Consider the following 19,258-nt stretch of genomic DNA (forward strand, 5'->3'; position numbering starts at 1 on the left):
GTAGGAGAAAATATATATTCTGCAATAATTTGTTTGGTAAGGTAAAAAGATTAAATAAAAAATTAAACCATAATGGTTCCACGACGAAAAGAAAAAACTATTAAAAAATATATAGACTCGAATATAATAATGTCATTGATTACTTAAGATTAGTGGAAAGTGAGGCTAATAAATTTAATAACTACGTAGCTCACAAAGACTGTATATTCGATTTTCGTATACAGTATTAGCGACGTGTTTAAATATAATTATTGACTTCAATTTAATATTAGAGCATTGTTGATTGAAGTGTATTCCATGTGAAAAAAGCTATAAGATTAGAAGATAGTCATCTGAGTCGCTCGTTGATAAGTCAACATTTATTAAAGATATTTTTACACTTAAGCATTACTAATTTGATAAAAAAAAATGAAGATATATTTATTTTCGTCATGATATTAATTATATTGATAATGGTTTCAAATTAATTAAATTTCTCATCAATACAAGAAATTGTCAAATTACTGATACGATTTTAATTATTAACGAAAATATAAGTTAATAATGAATTTTACGTGTAATATAAGTAAAACTTGTCAATAAATTAAAAAATTTACAATTGATAAAAATATTTGTTCATAATTTGAAATATTAATATATACAGATATCACTACAAAAATAAGTAATTTTAAGAGGGGTTTGTTTCCGGCGGTTTGGAAAACCCCGAATAAGTTCCGCGGTTTATGCTTATAACCGCAGGTGGCTTTTTATTTTGAATAATTTTTCGGCCATCCTTATTGTTCACCTTCTTTTCCCGCACCTTCATTTCTAATTCCCTAAATCTAAACCCTAATTCCCTCCCTCCCTCTCCGCTGCCTTCATCAAAATCTTCCCCTACTACGTGTTCGTGGAGCATCTCTCCCCGCTGTCTTCATCAAATTTTCTGCCAAACCCCTTTCCTACATCACAATATTTCCCCTCTGCTTCGTGTTCGTTTCTGCTTTGTGCCTTCCCCTGCTTAGGCTGAGCGTCGACGTCGATGCGGCAAGGTCGAGGCAGCGAGGACTCTGTTGAGGCGATTTTTATCACTCCCGTTTCCAACCCCTCCAACTCAAATCCTCTCTGGTATGTTCATCTTATCTCTTCAATCTTCATCTTATCTCTTCAATTAGATTATTGTTTGTGTTCTTTTCCTCTTGCTTGAGCCTCCGATTCCTAATACTTAGTTCCTCTCCTTCCTCTTTTACTTCCCATTTCAATTCACACTAGGTATGTATTCATCTGTCTCTCTATCTATATCTTCATTTTTCACTCTAACCTAATATTATTCATCGTTTCTAAAGATCATCTCCTTCAGGTTTGTGATTTCTATGTTTATGCTCTTTTATTTTTGCAATTCGTATTATATCAAAAGCAATTTCGCAAAGATATTTTATGTACTTGATCTTTTTGGATAACAGTTATTTACTCCTTTGAACTTTGCAGGTCTTGCACGCTGGTGGAAAATTTGGTGGTGCCAACAGTGGGTACTCTGTCTCAGGAGGTTTGCACGGTGTATATTATGTTTTTATATTTTGACAAGGTATGGTAAGAAAAAACATTAGTTTTAATTTATAAAATATGTAAGCAATGGTACAAATGAATGTCTGAAACTTTTTATATGGTTTTTCCAACCATCTAAATCATGCATAGCCTTAACTTTACGCAACACTCATTCATTAAGATTTTCAAACCTAGAATAGATAAACTGGATTTTTAAAATTCTTAAATTCAGCAAGGAATGGGAATTTGGCATTAAAATTAGTTCTCTTCATTCATTTTGATAGCTTTGTTTTGAAATTTTCCAGAATTCGAATCTTTTTGTTGTAAATTTGAATTTTTTCTTTTACATCAGAGCACTTATATCATGTTTTTGTTTCTTTTCTTCTTTTCTTCAATTACATAGCTTCACCAATTTTAATTGTGTTCTTTTTATTCTTTTAAGAAAACTAAATTACCTCTAAATGATAACTTCATAGTGAGCACTGCATCAAAATAAGGCCATTTTTCCAGGTTATAAACTTCTTTGTTAAGTATAAGGCATTGATACTCTAGTATAAACTGGTTGATGTCCTAGCACGAATCCTTTGTGAAAACACATGTAAAGTATACATTATGAGATGTGTGAATAAAAAAGATGTGCCATTAACTGATAAACAAAAACAAACTGTGAAAACATATATCAGTTAAATGTCATTCTAATAAAACATCTTCTTAGTAGCTCTCTTTTAATATGCTTCAACATGGAAGCTCTCTTTTAAGCTTATTATTATTATTATTATTATTATTATTATTATTTCACTTAATTATATAATGTTTTTGCTGTAGGAAATGAAAGCTTAGAGAGAAAGGGTACTTGTTTTCTAGGGCACTTTTGTGGTCATCACATGCATGTCTGCTTTTCTTCTTCACTGTTCCTTTGAAGGTACCAAATTCCAGTAATCTTTTAATTCAATTTTGGTTGTTTTTTTACTCGAAAACTGATTCACACTTTGAACGCTACTTAAACACTCTTTGATTTTGGGGAATCGTAAATACATTATGCAAAGACATGCATTTTTAATATGCCTAATTGTGTGAATGTTGGATGGGATGATTCTTGCTGGCGACCACTTCAAGCTCCAATTGAATGTGTTCGCTTCCGTTGTCGTTGAAAGGTTAGGCAACGCTAAACAGCCCATCAGTGACTTCACTAGACGCCTCTTGCTTACTCTCATAGAGGTAATTACCTTCAATTCTTGGAATTGTTATTTATGTATAAGGATGTTAGTGAATCGTGAATGCAAAACCTCGAAAAGAATAGAGTTTGGTAACTAAGGTTTTTGCAAAAGTAGAGAATCTCAAATCAATTATAACGAAAGTGAAAGAAACACATTTTAGTGGATTTTCTCATATATGCTTCTGAAGGAAATGAAGCCGCCTGCAAATGAGCATATAAAGGTTCTCGTGATGGTTCAGTGCTAGAAGGTAAGATAATAAGTATGTGAAGTGTAGGTTTCATTGAATTTTATAATTTATATATCATTTTAATGATTCTAGGTGATGTAGTGAATTAAATTTTTGAGAAACAACTAGCTTGAGAATAAAAGAATGCGATAACAGTGATAATAATAATATAAGTAGGGTGATGGCTGAAGAATCCTCCTTTTGAAGAGTTGGAATAATTTGATTGAGTGGTTGTGAATGTTGAGATTTCTCTGACCATAAAACCCTATGTTATTCACACATTGGTGCTCTCATAATTTATTCATAATTAATGAAAAGTGTTTGAGTTTTTTCCCACTTTGGTAACTGCAACAACTCAAGCCTGGGTATACTACACCTCCACTGCCTACTCTATTGCATTTCACTCTCATTTTAGTTATCATCATATAAGTTGATTTCTCCATTAGTTGAAGTCTTATTTCATGTAAAAAGTGTTTAGAATATTGAAAGTATGGCAGGATATTCAGTGGTGTGCTACTTTTTGTAGGTGTGAAAGTTCTTAGTAACTAATGCTAAGTGACAATTTGAATGATAACACTATACTATTGATTGTTATTGGATTTTTTTGTTCTTATTTTTATTTTTTATTTCTTGTCATCCAGAAGAAGGATAGACATAATGGGAAGAGAGACAGCATGGAGGGATCACATAAGGTGAAATGAAAGGGTTCTTACACATAGTGTCTGAGTTTGTAGGATGTTAGTTTGTGATTTAAGGTAGTGTGGTGGAGTTTGGTAGAGATGCAGAACTTTGCGTCCATCTCCATTGCATCCACCTTTACAAATCTCTTCTCTCTGTTTTGGTATGTGTTCCTCATTTCCATTTTTCTCTTTTATTTTTGGCTTTTGTCATTTTCTCTAATTTTCACAACCATGGAAATCTAATATCGCTTTTGCATTGCAATTTGATGTGATGAATTTATGAACTTGTAATTGTTTGGAGAGTTGTCTGTTGTGGTAATTGAAGGGCTGCTAATTAATGAGTGATGTCGTTGACTTGTCACAGAAACTTATATTTGATGAAGCTAACTAATGAGTCATTGCCTTGTCCCAAGTCACCTTACAACCAAGAGTGATGTGTATAGCTATGGAGTGGTGCTGTTGGAATTGCTCATGGGAAGACGAGTTTCAAATAAGTTGAATGAGAAGCAAGATGATGTTTTCTAGTGGCTTTGTTTAGGTCATCAACATTAGTCCATGTGTTTTTACTTGGTCTAGTTGTTTTCTATCGTGTTAGACTTTTAGTCAATTTTGAATGTTCCTTAAACATTATGTATCTTTTACATTGTAATTGTCAATTGATGTACTTTATCTTAAATTATCAATAAAATTATTTTTGATTAATTTTGGTGTACTTTATAATTTTATATATGTAAAATGGAAAATAAACCTCAACTAAATAACAGTTTTTTTGTAGTGATAGCTTTACTCTTTTTTGTCGTTGTCATTAATTTTCTACATTTTTGTGATTGTGTTTGTTAGTGATAAAACACCCCTCAAGTTAGGATTTTAACGATTTGATGTAAATTTACTGGTAAAGGAAGATAGTTGATTCTCGTATTGCTCTAATATTATTAAAAACCTTGATGACTTCAATATATAATTCCAGGCTGTTAATATGGCTGCAAGGAAGCTTACTATCAACCAACAATGTGTAAGAAAACTTGAACCCTCACCAGTACCGGCGGTTTTCGTAAAACCCCTGCTAGTACCGGCGGTTTTGACAAAACCCCCGCTAGTACCGGCGGTTTTGACAAAACCCCCGCTAGTACCGGCGGTTTTGACAAAACCCCCGCTAGTACCGGCGGTTTTGAGAAAACCGCCGGTAATTACTTAGCGACGCAGCTTTTTCCGGCACTTTTCCTAACCGCGGGTAACCTATTTTTCGGGGGTTAAAACCGCCGGAAATGGAAAAAATAACCCCCAGTAAAAATGTAGATTTTTGTAGTGTATGTTGTCACTAAATTGACATCAAAGTTCTTGTTTTAGATTTTGATTATTTTGGAATAAAGTACGTTAGTAAATGATTTTTTTTGAAAATTCAATGATAAGTATGTTAATAATTAAATTTTTAATATATTTATCAGAAATTAGAGATGGATAAAAGAACATAAGAAAATTAGAAAAAAAAAAAAAAAAGAATTAAATTATGATATTTACTAACAAATAATTATCAATTATTACAATTATAATATGTTAATAATCATCCTCAAATATTTCATATCCAGTCATTTATAACAATAAGAATCTTTTACTAATGAAAATTTTACCTTTGATAATCAATCAATAATTTAATTTTCAAAAATAGACTTTTATAATTATTGACGAATTTTGAGTTTTAACAAATCCGTTTTTTTAATGCATTACAAGATGAAAATACTCACCAAAATGACATTATTATGATTTAATATAACTATTATTAAGTTGAAATTTTACGTGAACATGTCTGATATTTAAAAAACAAAATGCATATATAATTTTAATATGTTATATGCAACTAATGTAACAATACGTTTAATTAAATAAATCAATTTATTAAATTTTAAAGAATTTATATATATCTTTGTTTTTTTAAAATAGATATGGATAGGGTTGAATTTAAGTATGGAAGAATTATTGACTAACTAGGTTACTTTTAATTGATATTTTAATACAAAAGAAATGAATAATTATTTTAAAATATTTTTTAGAACTATACTTTGATAAATTAGTAAAGAAAATGACGTTACCCATTACTGTAGCTGACGAGTTGTATATGTGGAGGTCATATAAAATTTGAAATTTGAATTAGAGTCAATGGAAGGTGGCAGTGATGTCATATTAAGCACTATGGATAATATTATTATCATTGACGAAATCATGATGTTGCTGAGTGACTGATAGTTGAGAACTATGTCAGCATCATTATATTAGTTTATAGGAAGAGAAAACCATGATGAAAAAGATGACAGAACTACGAGTTTGCATCACTATATACGTTAAGCCGCCAACACTTTTGCAATGAAAAAGCATGGCTCATTTAATATTCAATTCCCATTTGCCCATGCAAAGCGCAACGAAAATTTGATATCGGATAATGAATATGCCGCACTGCCTTTTTGCTGACTCATAAAGCTTTTTCTCTGCTTCATGGTTTCTGTATTGCAGAACCATGAATGAATAACCACTAGACAGTGGACTGTGATAAAGAAGAGGAAATAAATATGGTTGGTCTTTTGTTGATGCTGCCAGCGATGTAACAGATCCTCCGAGACTTACCTTCAGTGTATAATCACGACGTTTATACTTTACGACTAATTTATAATATATAACTAAATATAAATTTTATTTTATAAATTAATTTTATAAAATTAAATTAAATTTAAAGTTATTTTTTAACATAATATCATAACTAACATATATTTTAACAAAAAAATTTATTATTTATTAGACATATTATTTTACTCACACAGAACATATTGTTTTACTTACATTAGATTGATTTTATGAAATTAAACTAATCTTAAAATTTAGTTTGTGATATTCTGAGTTTTATGTTAAATATTTTTCATTAAGTGTAATGGTATAAGTATTGATGTTAAATACAATTTGATGTCAATTATGTTCTTAATTTGCCCACTTCCTTGGTGCAGATAAAAGTGGTAGCTGAACCTATCAGTTTGAATCTTTTTGCACTTATATGGAATCTTTGTATCTGTCACACTGTACATAGCTTATGCGGCTGATATATATATATTACTTAAGCTGCGAAAGTCAATGCATAATTGAAGACATATATTTATATGATTATCTTAGAGTGGAAAATACAGAGTGTCCACATATTAAGTTAATTTGGTTCGTGAATAGGGATGCATAATGATTTTAAAACCATTGAAATCCAATGAGTGTGAAATTTTTCTATCGCTTAAGATAGCTTCCGGGTCAAAAATATATTTGGTTTAGCGTTAATGGAGTGTGGTTATTGTTTGATTAACTAATTATCAGTCTTAATCTGCTTAGAATGTTACCGTATGTATTATTCATTGGATAGGAATAGGTGAATTCAGTAGAGTCAATGCATCTAAATCAACCCCAAATAAAAATAATCTGACACATCTTCGACGTGTCCCGTCTCTAAAATCTAGATAAACACGAACCAGCCATTGTCTCATCGACTAATGATATCATTCGCAGAACCGGAAAAGGTCATATGGCGCATTTGCTATTAAGGTGCAGAGTATAACAAGTAGCCACAACAAGGATTTGTTTTACGTGAACGGGGCAGCCTTAGTATTTTGAAGTTGGGAAAGAAATAGTTGATGGATAGAAAAAATGTAAAGATAGTTGAATGTAGAAGTAGTAGTTGGAAGAAGTGTTGTAGTTGTCTTTAGTTGTAGTAGATGTTCGTTCATACAAATGATAGATATTGGCTTCATACATCAAATGCTAGAGTTCATGTGTTAGAATCATTAAAAACGTACTCAAAAACCCTTTGAACGGATGCCAGGTGTCAAGCGGAGGTGATCCGGAAATCAGATAGTGGAATGCAGGTGTCAGCAGATGAGCGGACATTCGTTTTAAGCAAAACTGAGTTTTTTGAAAGTTTACGTCACACTCTCTGTATGCATCTTCTTCTCCAAAACTCTGATATTTCTCATTTCTCCTCCTTCTCACTAAAAGCTTTCCCTTCTCTCTACGAAATCTTACATTTTCTCTTCTCCGATCACATGGGCGTATGGGATGAAGTCTTACCTTTGGTTGAATTCACCTACAACAACAGTTTCCAGTCCAGCATCGGAATGGCTCCTTTTGAAGCTCTTTACGGGAGGAAGTGTCGAACGCCACTATGTTGGTTCCAGGAAGGAGAGAAGGTGTTGACTGGACCTGAACTTATTCAGCAGACAACTGAGAAGGTGAAGTTAATCCAAGAGAGGTTGAAAACGTCACGGAGCAGGCAGAAGTCCTATGCTGACAAGAGAAGAAGGCCTTTGGAGTTCGCTGCAGGAGATCATGTCTTTCTTAGACTGAATTCAACTACTGGAGTAGGCAGAGTCGTTTGTCCTAAGAAGCTGCTCCCAAATTCGTTGGGCCTTATCAAATCCTAAGGAGAATTGGACCAGTGGCGTATGAGTTGTCCTTGCCTCCTCAACTGTCCAATCTTCATCCAGTCTTCCACGTTTCTCAACTTCGGAAGTACATAGCCGATCCTTCTCATGTACTGGAGTTAGAAGACGTTCGTCTTCGTCAAGATCGAACGGTAGAGATGCAACCAGTTCGTGTTGAAGATAGCCGCACCAAGTACTACAAGAGAAAAGCCATCATATTGGTGAGAGTGGTCTGGGACGAGAAGACTGGCGACACTAAATGGGAAGTGGAGGATTCCATAAGAGACTTGTATCCCCATCTATTTTCGGGTAAGTCTTAATTTTCGAGGACGAAAATTTTTGTAGTTAGGGGAAATGTCAGAACCATTAAAAACGCACCCAAAAACCCTCTGAACGGACGCCAGGTGTCAAGTGGAGGTGATCCGGAAATCAGATAGTGGAATGCAGGTGTTAGTAGATGAGCGGACATTCGTTTTAAGCAAAAATGAGTTTTTTGAAAGTTTACGACACACTCTCTGCATGCATCTTCTTCTCCAAAACTCTGATATTTCTCATTTCTTCTCCTTCTCACTAAAAGCTCTCCCTTCTCTCTACGAAATCTTACTTTTTCTCTTCTCCGATCATCGTTCAGGCACCGTAGAAGCACTTACGGCGTCAAGAGCTTCAGATTGAACCGAACGGTTTCGAGTTCTGAACTGGTACGTTCTTCTTGTCCTTAGCCGTTCGTTCTCTGGTACATGCAAACCAAGTTCTGGTTGCATGATGTCGTCTTGTCTGAGCCATTGTTGGTTTTCTGTTGTTTGGTTTAGTTTAAAGAATTTTTGAACGTGAGGATAGAAGAAATTGTAGTCAGGCGAGCCTTAATTCTGCCTTTAGGACGTTCGTTCACGCTCAGAGGTAAGGGAAGGTTATCTAATTTAATTGTATGTTCGTTTGTACGTTCGTTGATAATGAATGCATGTTGCTGAGTGGTTGAATGTATATAAAGTATGAATGTTGATATGCTTGTTTATATGGAATATGATTATTTACTATGATATGGATTGTATGAAGTATGAAAATTGATTATGATATGAATTTATAAAGTTATGAAATTATGTCTTAAGACATGAGTTGAAGATAAATGAGTCCTCGATATGAAATTTCCTATGATAGTGTATGTTCGTCATTGAACGGTCATTGATCGTTCGGTAATACTAGTAACCTTGGTTAAAATTGGATCCTTTCATTTGGAAAGAATCCTAGTTGAGGACGAGCGTCTTCGTGTGGTAATACTATGCTTGCGCGTTCAGCCAAGCGTAGTTGTATCTGAATATTCTGTGATAAACTTAAATTTTGTAAATATATGTATTTGTATATTTTAGTTATTCTTAAACACTATTCGAATAGTATCTTATTATATTTATTAATCTTTCTATTATAAGTTTAGTAGTGCTTGGTCTCACACCAAGCGCTCGTACTGAGTATTGCTCGGTCTTACACCAAGCGCTCGTACTATTTTCTTTTATAATATATTTCGATGAAAATAACGTTCCTCCAACTTTCATAGATTTTTCTATCTACCGTGCTCAGTCATTGACTGTCATTTAGTTTTCGTGATGCTAAACTTAAATAAGCTAATTTTCCATAAGCGTTCGGGTCTTTAAGGTGAATCCTTCTAAGTATTATTCTCTGAATGTCTTGAAGTGTCTACACCCATTGATTCCCGCTTAGAGCCTTAGTACTTGACATGGTCCTTTTCGGTGTTCGGTTGGAACTCTCAAGAGTCAGTTCATCTAATTGGCTCACTTTGTATATAACGTTCGTTCTAGTCGTTCTTGTGATATATAGTTGTAGTCGGTTTCTTTCTCAAACCGACAGTGACCTCTTGGTCTTATCCTATTCTGGAACTAGAGACTTCACTGTCTCGTTCCCAGTGTTCGTCCTCGTTCTGAGTGAGGATTGAACGTTCAGTATCTGGTGTCCTTGAAAATCTTTAAACAAAGATGAAATTGAAATGATCGATAATGAAAGATGAAATTGAGATGATGGATAATGAAAGATGAAACTAAGATGATTGATAATGAAAGATGAAGGGAATATGATATGAATGAAATGTGTTGGATTATGAACGAGCGTTCCGGGGAGGAACGACTCATGAATGAATATTGGAATTTGTAAAGTATGAATGTGGTTATGCTAAGCTGGCGGTTCATCTTGATGTTCCGTGAGTACTCGTCCTCAGATAGAAATTGCATTATACTTGTGCGCAGTAGTTCAAATCTTGGTTGTGGTAATGCCTTCGTAAATATATATGCAGTTTGGTCTTCGTAAATATATATGCAGTCATATTTGTTTAGTTGTCTCTTCATCTCGAATGAAGTGATATTTAATGGCTATGTGTTTTGTTCTTAGACGATGGACTGGATTTTTTGCTATTGTTATTGCCGATTTGTTGTCGCAATAGATAATAGTTGGTCCAGCTTGTGGTTCACCCATTTCTTCAAGTATTCTTCGTAGCCATATTGCTTGACTTGTGGTTTCAACAGCTGCTACATACTCTGCTTCTGTTGTTGATTGTGCCACGGTTGCTTGCTTCTTTGATGCCCAAAATAAAATACTCGATCCTAATGAGAAAGCATATCCTGACGTACTTTTCATGTCGTCCATTGATCCTGCCCAATCACTATATGTGTAGCCAATCATCCTTGAGTTAGTCATGGTTTTGTACCATATATCAAACTCCTTTGTGCCTTGTAGATATCTTAAAATTATTTTTCCTACTCCATAATGAATCTGACTTGGCTTTTGCATGAATCTTGATAGAAGACTTGTAGCATACATAATATCTAGTCATGTGGCTGTGAGATACAAGAGACTTCCAATTAAACTCCTGTAGCGCGATGCATCTGCCTCTTGTGCTCCATCATCTTTTTGTAGTTTCTCGTTTACCACCAGCGGAGTAGTGACAGGTTTACAACCATTCATCTTGAACTTCTTTAATAGAGCTTCAATATATTTCTTTTGAGAGATAAATATACCTTCCTTTTCTTATTTCCCCTCTATACCGAGGAAATAATTCATCAAGCCAAGGTCGGTCATTTCAAATGTCTTCATCATGTCTTCTTTAAATTTTTTCATCATCTCTATATTGTTTCCTGTATAGATAAAATCGTCGACATATATAGAGACAATGAGATGGTACTGACCTTGTGCCTTAATATATAGTGTTGGCTCACTCTTGCTCCTCCTGAATCCTTGATCGATGAAGTATTTATGAATCTTGATATACCATGCTCGAGGAGCTTGCTTCAGGCCATATAATGCTTTTTTAAGTCTTAGTACTTTGCCTTCATTGCCTTCGTTGATGAAGCCCTGTGGTTGTTCAACATAAATCTCTTCTTCGAGCACCCCATTTAGAAAGGCTGGCTTGACATCCAGTTGATAGGTGTTCCATCCGTTTTGTGCTGCAAGAGCTATTAAAACTCTAGTTGTATCTAAGCGAGCAACTGGAGCAAATGTCTCATTGTAGTCTATTCCTGGTTGCTGTGAATAGCCTTTGGCAACCAATCTTGCTTTATGCTTTTGTATAGTTCCATCAGGATTGAGCTTTGTTTTATATATCCATTTCACTCCTATGATGTCTTTTCCATGAGGGCAATTTACGAGTTCCCAAGTGTTATTCTTCTCAATCATTTTAATTTCCTCTTCCATAGCATTGACCCATACTTCTTGCTTTGATGCTTCTTCATAACAATTAGGCTCAATCATGGCCATATTGCAAGTTTCATATATGTCTACCAAAGATCTTACTCTTCTTGGTCTAGATTTAGGTGAAGAATCTTGTTGTGGAGGTGGAGAAAGCGTACCTAAATTTTCTGCCTCTTCTTGAGTTTCTTCTTGAGATTGTTGCACTGGAAGTAGAATGTTGCTTTTGACAACTTTTTCTTCTTCCCAATTCCAAGAAGCATTTTCATCAACTTCAACATCTCGACTAATGATGAGCTTTTTTGTTTGTAGGTTGTAAACTCGATAGCCTTTTGACTGTGTGCTATATCCCAAAAATACTCCTCGTATAGTCTTGTCTTCAAGCTTGTGCCTCTTTTGATCAGGAACATGTATGTAGCAGATAAATCCAAATACTCGTAGGTGTTTAGTTGATGGCTTTCTTCCACTCCAGGCTTCAATAGGAGTCTTGTCTTAGACTACCTTAGTTGGACATCTGTTTAGAATGTAAACTACAGTGTAGACTGCTTCAGCCCAAAAATGTTAGGCATACTTTTCTCTTTAGCATTGATCTTGCCATCTCCATAATTGTGCGATTCTTTCTCTCTGACACGCCATTTTGTTGTGAAGTATATGCGACTATAAGTTGTCGCTCTATGCCTTCATGTTCACAGAATTTGTCAAACTGTGAGATGTGTACTCCTTGCCACGATCACTTCGAAGTACTTTTATCTGTTTTCCACTTTGCTTCTCAACAAGGGCCTTAAATTTCTTGAATACTCCAAAAACTTCTGACTTTGCCTTTAAGAAATAGACCCATGTCATTCTAGAGAAGTATCAATGAAGAGGATGAAATACCTGTTGTTATGATGTGAAGTGTTCTCATCGGTCCGCAAACATTGGTATGAATCAACTCTAATAAGTCTTTTGTTCTCCATGCTTTTTGTCTGTCGAGAATGGTAATCGGTATTGTTTTCCGAGGAGACATCCTTCGCATGATTCATTATTCTCTTCTAAGCATGGAAGATCTCTCATCATGTTTTTCGTATATAAAGCTTTAAGGCATGTGTTTTGAAGTGGCCAAACTATCCAAAGCCATGAGTCATCAACTTCTACCTTCATGGCAATATTAGTTCCAGGTTTGAAGCTTATAGGAAAGCTTCTATTTCTCTTCTCCATTTTTACTTGGCCAATTTCTATCATTTTACTATCATAAATTTTGCATGTATCTTTCTCAAAATGAAGAGAATATTCGTTCTCCATCATTTGGCTGATACTTAAAAGATTCTCTTTAAGATTTGGAACTAGTAAAAATCCTTGATGAATTTCGTACCTTTTTTGTCTCCACCATGACAGTTCCTTTACCTCGAGACTCCACTGTGGTGCCATTTCCTAGCCGAACTTTGACATTGACAGATTTATCAATGTCTTTGAAGATGCTTTGATCTTTCGTCATGTGATTGCTGCATCCACTATCCAAGTACCAACTTCCTTCTCTACCAGAGATTCTTGATTGGCGTAGAATAAGAGTTTCTCCTGATTATTTCTTCCGCAAAGTTTGCTTGATGCTTATTTTTATTACGAATATACTTTTCTACGTGACCAAATTTCTTGCAATATGGCATTGAGGTTTTCCATGATGCCAATAATCTTTTTCCAAGTGACTTGTCTTTTTACATATCACATGGAGGATATTTTTCTTGACGAGTCATAGAGAAGCTTCTAGGATTTTCTTTATTTCTAGAAATTTCTTCTTACTTTTATTTCCTTCATATTCTTTATTCTGATACCGTAATTTTAGTTTTGATTGAAAGGCATTTTCAACCGAGTCTTCTTCATGCCTTTTCAATCTTTGTTCATAAGCTTCAAGAGAGCCCATTAGTTGTGTTACTGACAATGTAGTCAAATCTTTTGTTTGTTCAATCGCGGTTGCGATTGCATATTTTTAGGGAATAGAAATTAAATTTTTCAACGATTTTTGTCAAGAATATTTTCCCATAGGCTCTCATTGACTAACTATTTCTTTTATTCTAGAATAGTAGTCTTTAATGGTCTCAGATTCTTTCATTCTTAATAATTCAAACTCTCGTCTTAGAGAATGAAGTTTAACATTGCGTACCTCGTCACTTCCTTGAAACTCCTCTTGTATTGTGTTCCAAGCTTGTTTTGCACTTGTGGCACCAATTATCCTTGGAAAAATTGTGTCATCAACTGCTTGTTGAAGAACAAATAAAGCCCTTGAATCCTTTTGCTTGTTTTCTTTCAACTCCTTCTTTTGAGCTACAGTAAGAGTAGAGGTGTCTTCTGGAATAGTAATCCCTCTTCTATGATATCCCATAAATCTTGAGAGCAGAAGAATGTATTCATTTTGACACTCCAAAAATCATAATTTTCTCCTTTGAAAATAGGTACTGGAATTGATGATGTTTGATTAGTAGTAGCCATGTGTTGAGAATATATTTGGAAGTAGTAGAATGAGTTATAGTTTTGTTTAAGGTAGTTGAAAATTTTATCTACACCCAATAGATGATCAACCAGGCTCTGATACCACTTTTAGTATTTTGAGGTTGTGAAAGGAATAGTGGATGGATAGAGAAAATGTAGAGATTGTTGAATGTAGAAGTAGTAGTTGGAAGAAGTGTTGTAGTTGTCTTTAGTTGTAGTAGATGTTGGTTCATACAAATAGTAGATATTGCTTCATACATCAAATAGTAGAGTTCATGGGTATTTATAGACCCATAGATTATTCTAGAACACATTAGCCACAACTTATGTGGAACGTTCTAGATTTTTACCTATGTAGAATATTCTTGATTTTTCTTCCTATCTTAGGTTTTTCTAGAATATTCTAGAACTTCTATTACATTTCAATTCTTCTATCTAAGGAACTTCTATATTCTTCTAGAAATTGCATTATACTTTAATAGCCTTGCCCCTTAATTACCCAAATGGGTAGTTAACTAGAAAATTACGGAAATGGATAATTGGAAAATAACATGGGTCTGTGTGCATTCCAACTTTGGGCAGTGTTGTGGAATAAAGTTCCCACCAACATTCACTAAGGCGTATTTAAATTGGTTGTCTTCAGTCAAAATTCATGTTGTCCAGCTGCCTATTACGTACACCAATGCATCTGAAACCACAACTGTTAGGGTGCAGAGGAGGAATGTGAATTATTGTGTAGGAGCAAGTCTGAATAACAGTATTGCTCTCACTACTTCAATCATCAACGTGCATGTGAACATGATATTGTCCAGCTTTTGGCAGGAACGCGGTTGAAGCAAACTTGGCGCTTGTTAAACTTAGCGCTAAAGGACAAGTTCTTATGAGTCAGACAGGTTTACAATTGATACTCATGACAAATTCACTTCAATTTTGTTTTTAAGGAAATCGTTAGCGTAAGTAGGACTTTACCTCTTTCTAACTTCATGATGAGTGTATATTTATGCCCACATTTATGCTTTAAAATTAAATTTTTGATGAAATTCATGTGCTTGAATGATTGATTTAAAGAAGATTTGTGATGATTTGATATATTGTGTTTGGAATTAAAAGGGACTTAAAAAGTGATTTTAATTGCATAAGTTATTCTTAGAAATTCTTACGTTTATTTGTGCAGCCCAGACTTTACCCTTGCACCTCCTAAAATCCCTACATATACTCCTATTTCTGAAACATGCCAACAAACAAGCCCAAACACTAAGCTTTTTCTACTACACCTCCCTAAGTTTCCTGTTCCTATCTCTCCTAAGCCAAACTCCACCAGATTCTGCCACGTCATTAATCCTCTGCACACCAAATAGACCAACCACATGCTGCCACATCACCCCCCTCTGCCACATCATCATCTTCTCCCCCAGAAACCCTAATTCCCAAATCCAACCCTAGGCGCCGTCAGCCACCAGCAACCACCCTAGTCGACGCGGACGCGCCGTCAACTACCACCTTCGCCGCTTCACCCAGCACCATCCACAACCGCCGCCGGTCACCATCGCGCAACCACCTTCGTCACTACCGTGTCGAATCAGCCGCGAGCTCCTTCACATTCCTCGCATACCATCCTTGCCAAAATCGCGAGGCCGCGACACCAACATCACGAGAGCCTCCTCCATGGCAGCCATCGCATGTTGCGCACCACCTTGTCGCGCCACCGTCCATCACACACGACCACCATCATCATCCTCACGCACAGCGCCGTCGCAAAGCAGTCGTGCTCATCTTCGCGTATCATCCGCGCCGCCACCATCTTCAACCTCCGCCACGACGCAGAATGCACCAGTGCCGCCACCGTGGAACCACGCCGCAGATCCAAACAACCACCAAAGCACGACCTTCTTGTCACCGTGAAACTCCATCCCGCGCCAACAATGTCATTGCTGCTTTAACCCAGCAACCTCCATAGCCACCATCAACACGCACCTGCATTCAGAAAACCCAGAAATAGAACGCAATCGCGACTTCTCCATCAACCAAGCCTTGTCGCCAACACTGAAATCCCCACCGCGCGAGCCAGATGCGTCGCCATGGCTGTCCACGCGAGTCCAGAGTCACCAGGAACAACCTTTAGGGCGCAGGAACAATGTTTTCCCTTTTCCCCAATTTACTGAAATCCTAATTTTGGGTGGAGAAGGAGATTGACACGTGGCGAGCATTCATTGGGCACAACTTTCTCTGGTCAAAGCTGGTCAACAAGGGTTCTGGTGTAATTTTAGAAAATTCAAAAGGGACTAAAGTGCAGATAGAAGAAATTTTAGGACATTTATGCAATTTTGGAAAGTCAGAAAAGCTAAAAGATAAAATTCAGTTGTTCAATTAATTTAATTTGGGAATATCAACAGAAAATATCTTCCAAATAATGTTATAATTATCTAAATCTTTTAGTTATTTGGAAGATATAAGATAAAAGATTCTGTCAATTGAATATTCAGAGTCCAAGCCCAATCAAGCCTTATATAAAGAGACCCAGGGGGGACTTCACTTCATTCATTCATTCACCACCTCTCTCTTATTTCATCTTGTTTTCAACTCCATTCATGGAGAGCTAAGTGTAACACCCGAATATTTTAAAGGGTATTACTGATAGTAGAGACTAAATTAATTTGATATCTCATATAAACAATCAAACTTTATTTCAATTACTTCAAAGTACAATACCAAACTTACAAACTTTAAACAATATAGTCTTCACCATTGAAATTTCAACTTATAAATTTTACACAACATAATCTTCCCAATACAAATTTATTCTTTTTACAAAAATCCCTGAAAGTTTTTCCCCGCATCTCTCTCATCTCTAAGCTTTTTCAACCGCATCTGCAACATTATCTAATCACATATAACATGAGTTATATGATCATAGTACAAACAAATAAGGGTAAGCCAACCATATCATAAAATCATTAAACTTGTAACAAAAATATTAAAATCAGGTATTTCTGCAATTGATAAAATATCATTATTCCGATGTCATTAATTCATCATTATCAAAATCATCTTTCTCATTTCCATAAATCTTACAAGTGTACCATGCTTACTCATGAAGCCTTATGGTCAGACCGCTCTCTGCCTGCTTCCTTAAGCCTCACTTACATACTATGTCTTACTTTCTGAAGCCTTATGGTCAGACCCCTCTCTGCCTGCTTCCAAAATCTCAGGTGTTACTTTGCTCATACCAAACTCTCATGGTATAACTCGAACATACTACTCCCGGTAGTAAACATCATTTCATAAGTAATGATTTCTCATATCCACTCCAACATTTCATAAAAACCAACAATTCATACCCTCTTATCCACCTAACTCAATCATGTTCATTCTTTAATCATGAATTCATAATAACCCGTTTTGGTATCGATAAATTAAACACATTGCCAGATATCATGCTTCATATTATAAACTCATTTTGCCCATAACGAGTATAACTCAACATATTTTCACCGAACAAAGATCATGGATCAACCAAAATACATCAACATATCTTAGGAACTACATATTAAAGTCTGGGCTCAATGTAATGATAAATAAAATATATATGAAATTTTTACCATGATAATATTATGCATCTACAATCAACTTGTTTTATTTTATTTTCATCCTAGTAGAGATTTTTCTTTACCCCAATTGGTCACCGGAGAGGACCCAGATGTCTGAACGCATCAAACTCACCTTCGACGCCAGCACATATGACTAGTCACAACTGACTGGACCAGGCCAGGGCTGCTCTATGATCAGGGATGTGCCAACTCAGGTTTTTAAGGTTCCTCTATCCTACCAACAAAGGGAGGCCTTCAATAATTAACAATTTATTTATTTAATTTATCTACCTTGTTTTCTTATGCTCTAAATCTTAAAATGCCTAATTTTACTTCCTCTCACAACAACCTCAAACACTGTATATATATTTAATACCATATACAAGCTATTACAGAACCCTTATTCCAAACCTTCCAACAAGATTAATTTCAGCCAACAAACTCATTCAATAAAATCATTACAATAAACATCCATAATAGAATTCATACAAGATAATTATAAACAATTAACAATAATAAAACATTACTATAAATGGTCATAGAAGAATACAATATTTGACTATCATAAAATAATCTTAATATAAAAATTCATGGGGAAACAAGAAGTTGAATCTGGCAGAGCCGGTTAGACAACTTCTAATCCATCCATCAATACAATATAATTAAATAACAAGAACAATACATGTCTGGGGAAATAAGAAGTTGAATCTGGCAGAGCCGGTTAGACAACTTCTAATCCTTCCAAAAATGCAATAAAATAAATAAGTAAAGAAATAAATAGTTTGGGGAAACAAGAAGTTGAATCTGGCAGAGCCGGTTAGACAACTTCTAATCCTTCCAAAAATGTAATAAAATAAATACGGAAGGAAATAAAAAAATTTGGGGAATCAAGAAATTGAATCTGGCAGAGCCGGTTAGACAATTTCTAATCCTTCCAAAATACAAAAAAATAAATAAGGAAAACAATAAAATGTTTGGGGAAACAAGAAATTGAATCTGGCAGAGCCGGTTAGACAATTTCTAATCCTTCCAAAATAAAAAAATAAACCACTAATAACATACAATTGACATAACATAATCAATATCACATTTTAAAATTTTCACACTTGGATATTAACACACAAAAAAACATATTCTCATTTAAAATTCAAAATCATACAGAAACAAAATACTCCATATTTAAGATTTAAAATCAGACAAAAGAAAAATATAGCATATTCAAGACTCAAGATAATACAAAAAGAAATACTCAAAGTTAGCTTCCCTTACCTCTATTCCAGACTTAGTTTCCTCTTCTCAAACCGTTCTCCGGAAACTTCCAGAATTTCCCCTCTTTAACTAGAATTTCCTCTAACTCTCTTCTCTCACAATTTCTCTAGAATTTTGGTGTAAATCTTCAGCCTCCCCCCCTTGGCTATTTATAGCCAAAAATTTT

The 19,258-nt window shown here is 35.0% G+C and overlaps 1 protein-coding gene and 1 long non-coding RNA gene across 9 annotated transcripts; both read left to right on the forward strand.

The window, feature by feature from the left end:
- Positions 1–778: 778 nt before the first annotated feature.
- On the forward strand, positions 779–4,346 carry LOC124843889 (uncharacterized). Of its 8 annotated transcripts, none has more exons than XR_015780150.1 (7): positions 779–1,104; positions 1,249–1,336; positions 1,465–1,561; positions 2,347–2,443; positions 2,638–2,739; positions 3,606–3,805; positions 4,009–4,346. It is a non-coding gene; the product is annotated as an uncharacterized LOC124843889 (long non-coding RNA). The 8 variants fall into 8 exon arrangements; XR_015780148.1 differs by lacking the exon at positions 1,249–1,336 and adding an exon at positions 2,926–2,985; XR_015780147.1 differs by lacking the exon at positions 1,249–1,336 and having other exon boundaries at positions 2,638–2,985.
- A 3,362-nt stretch (positions 4,347–7,708) lies between these two features.
- Positions 7,709–10,763, forward strand: LOC148197338 (uncharacterized). Its single transcript, XM_088093667.1, has 3 exons — positions 7,709–7,914; positions 8,088–8,395; positions 10,615–10,763. The coding sequence occupies exons 1-3, from the start codon at positions 7,709–7,711 to the stop codon at positions 10,761–10,763; spliced, it is 663 nt and encodes a 220-aa protein (XP_087949793.1).
- The last annotated feature ends 8,495 nt before the right edge of the window (positions 10,764–19,258 follow it).

This window comes from Vigna umbellata, chromosome 6 (genome assembly GCF_029865625.1).
Source record: "Vigna umbellata cultivar VRB3 chromosome 6, Vumbellata_1.0, whole genome shotgun sequence".
Taxonomy (NCBI): Eukaryota; Viridiplantae; Streptophyta; class Magnoliopsida; order Fabales; family Fabaceae; genus Vigna; species Vigna umbellata.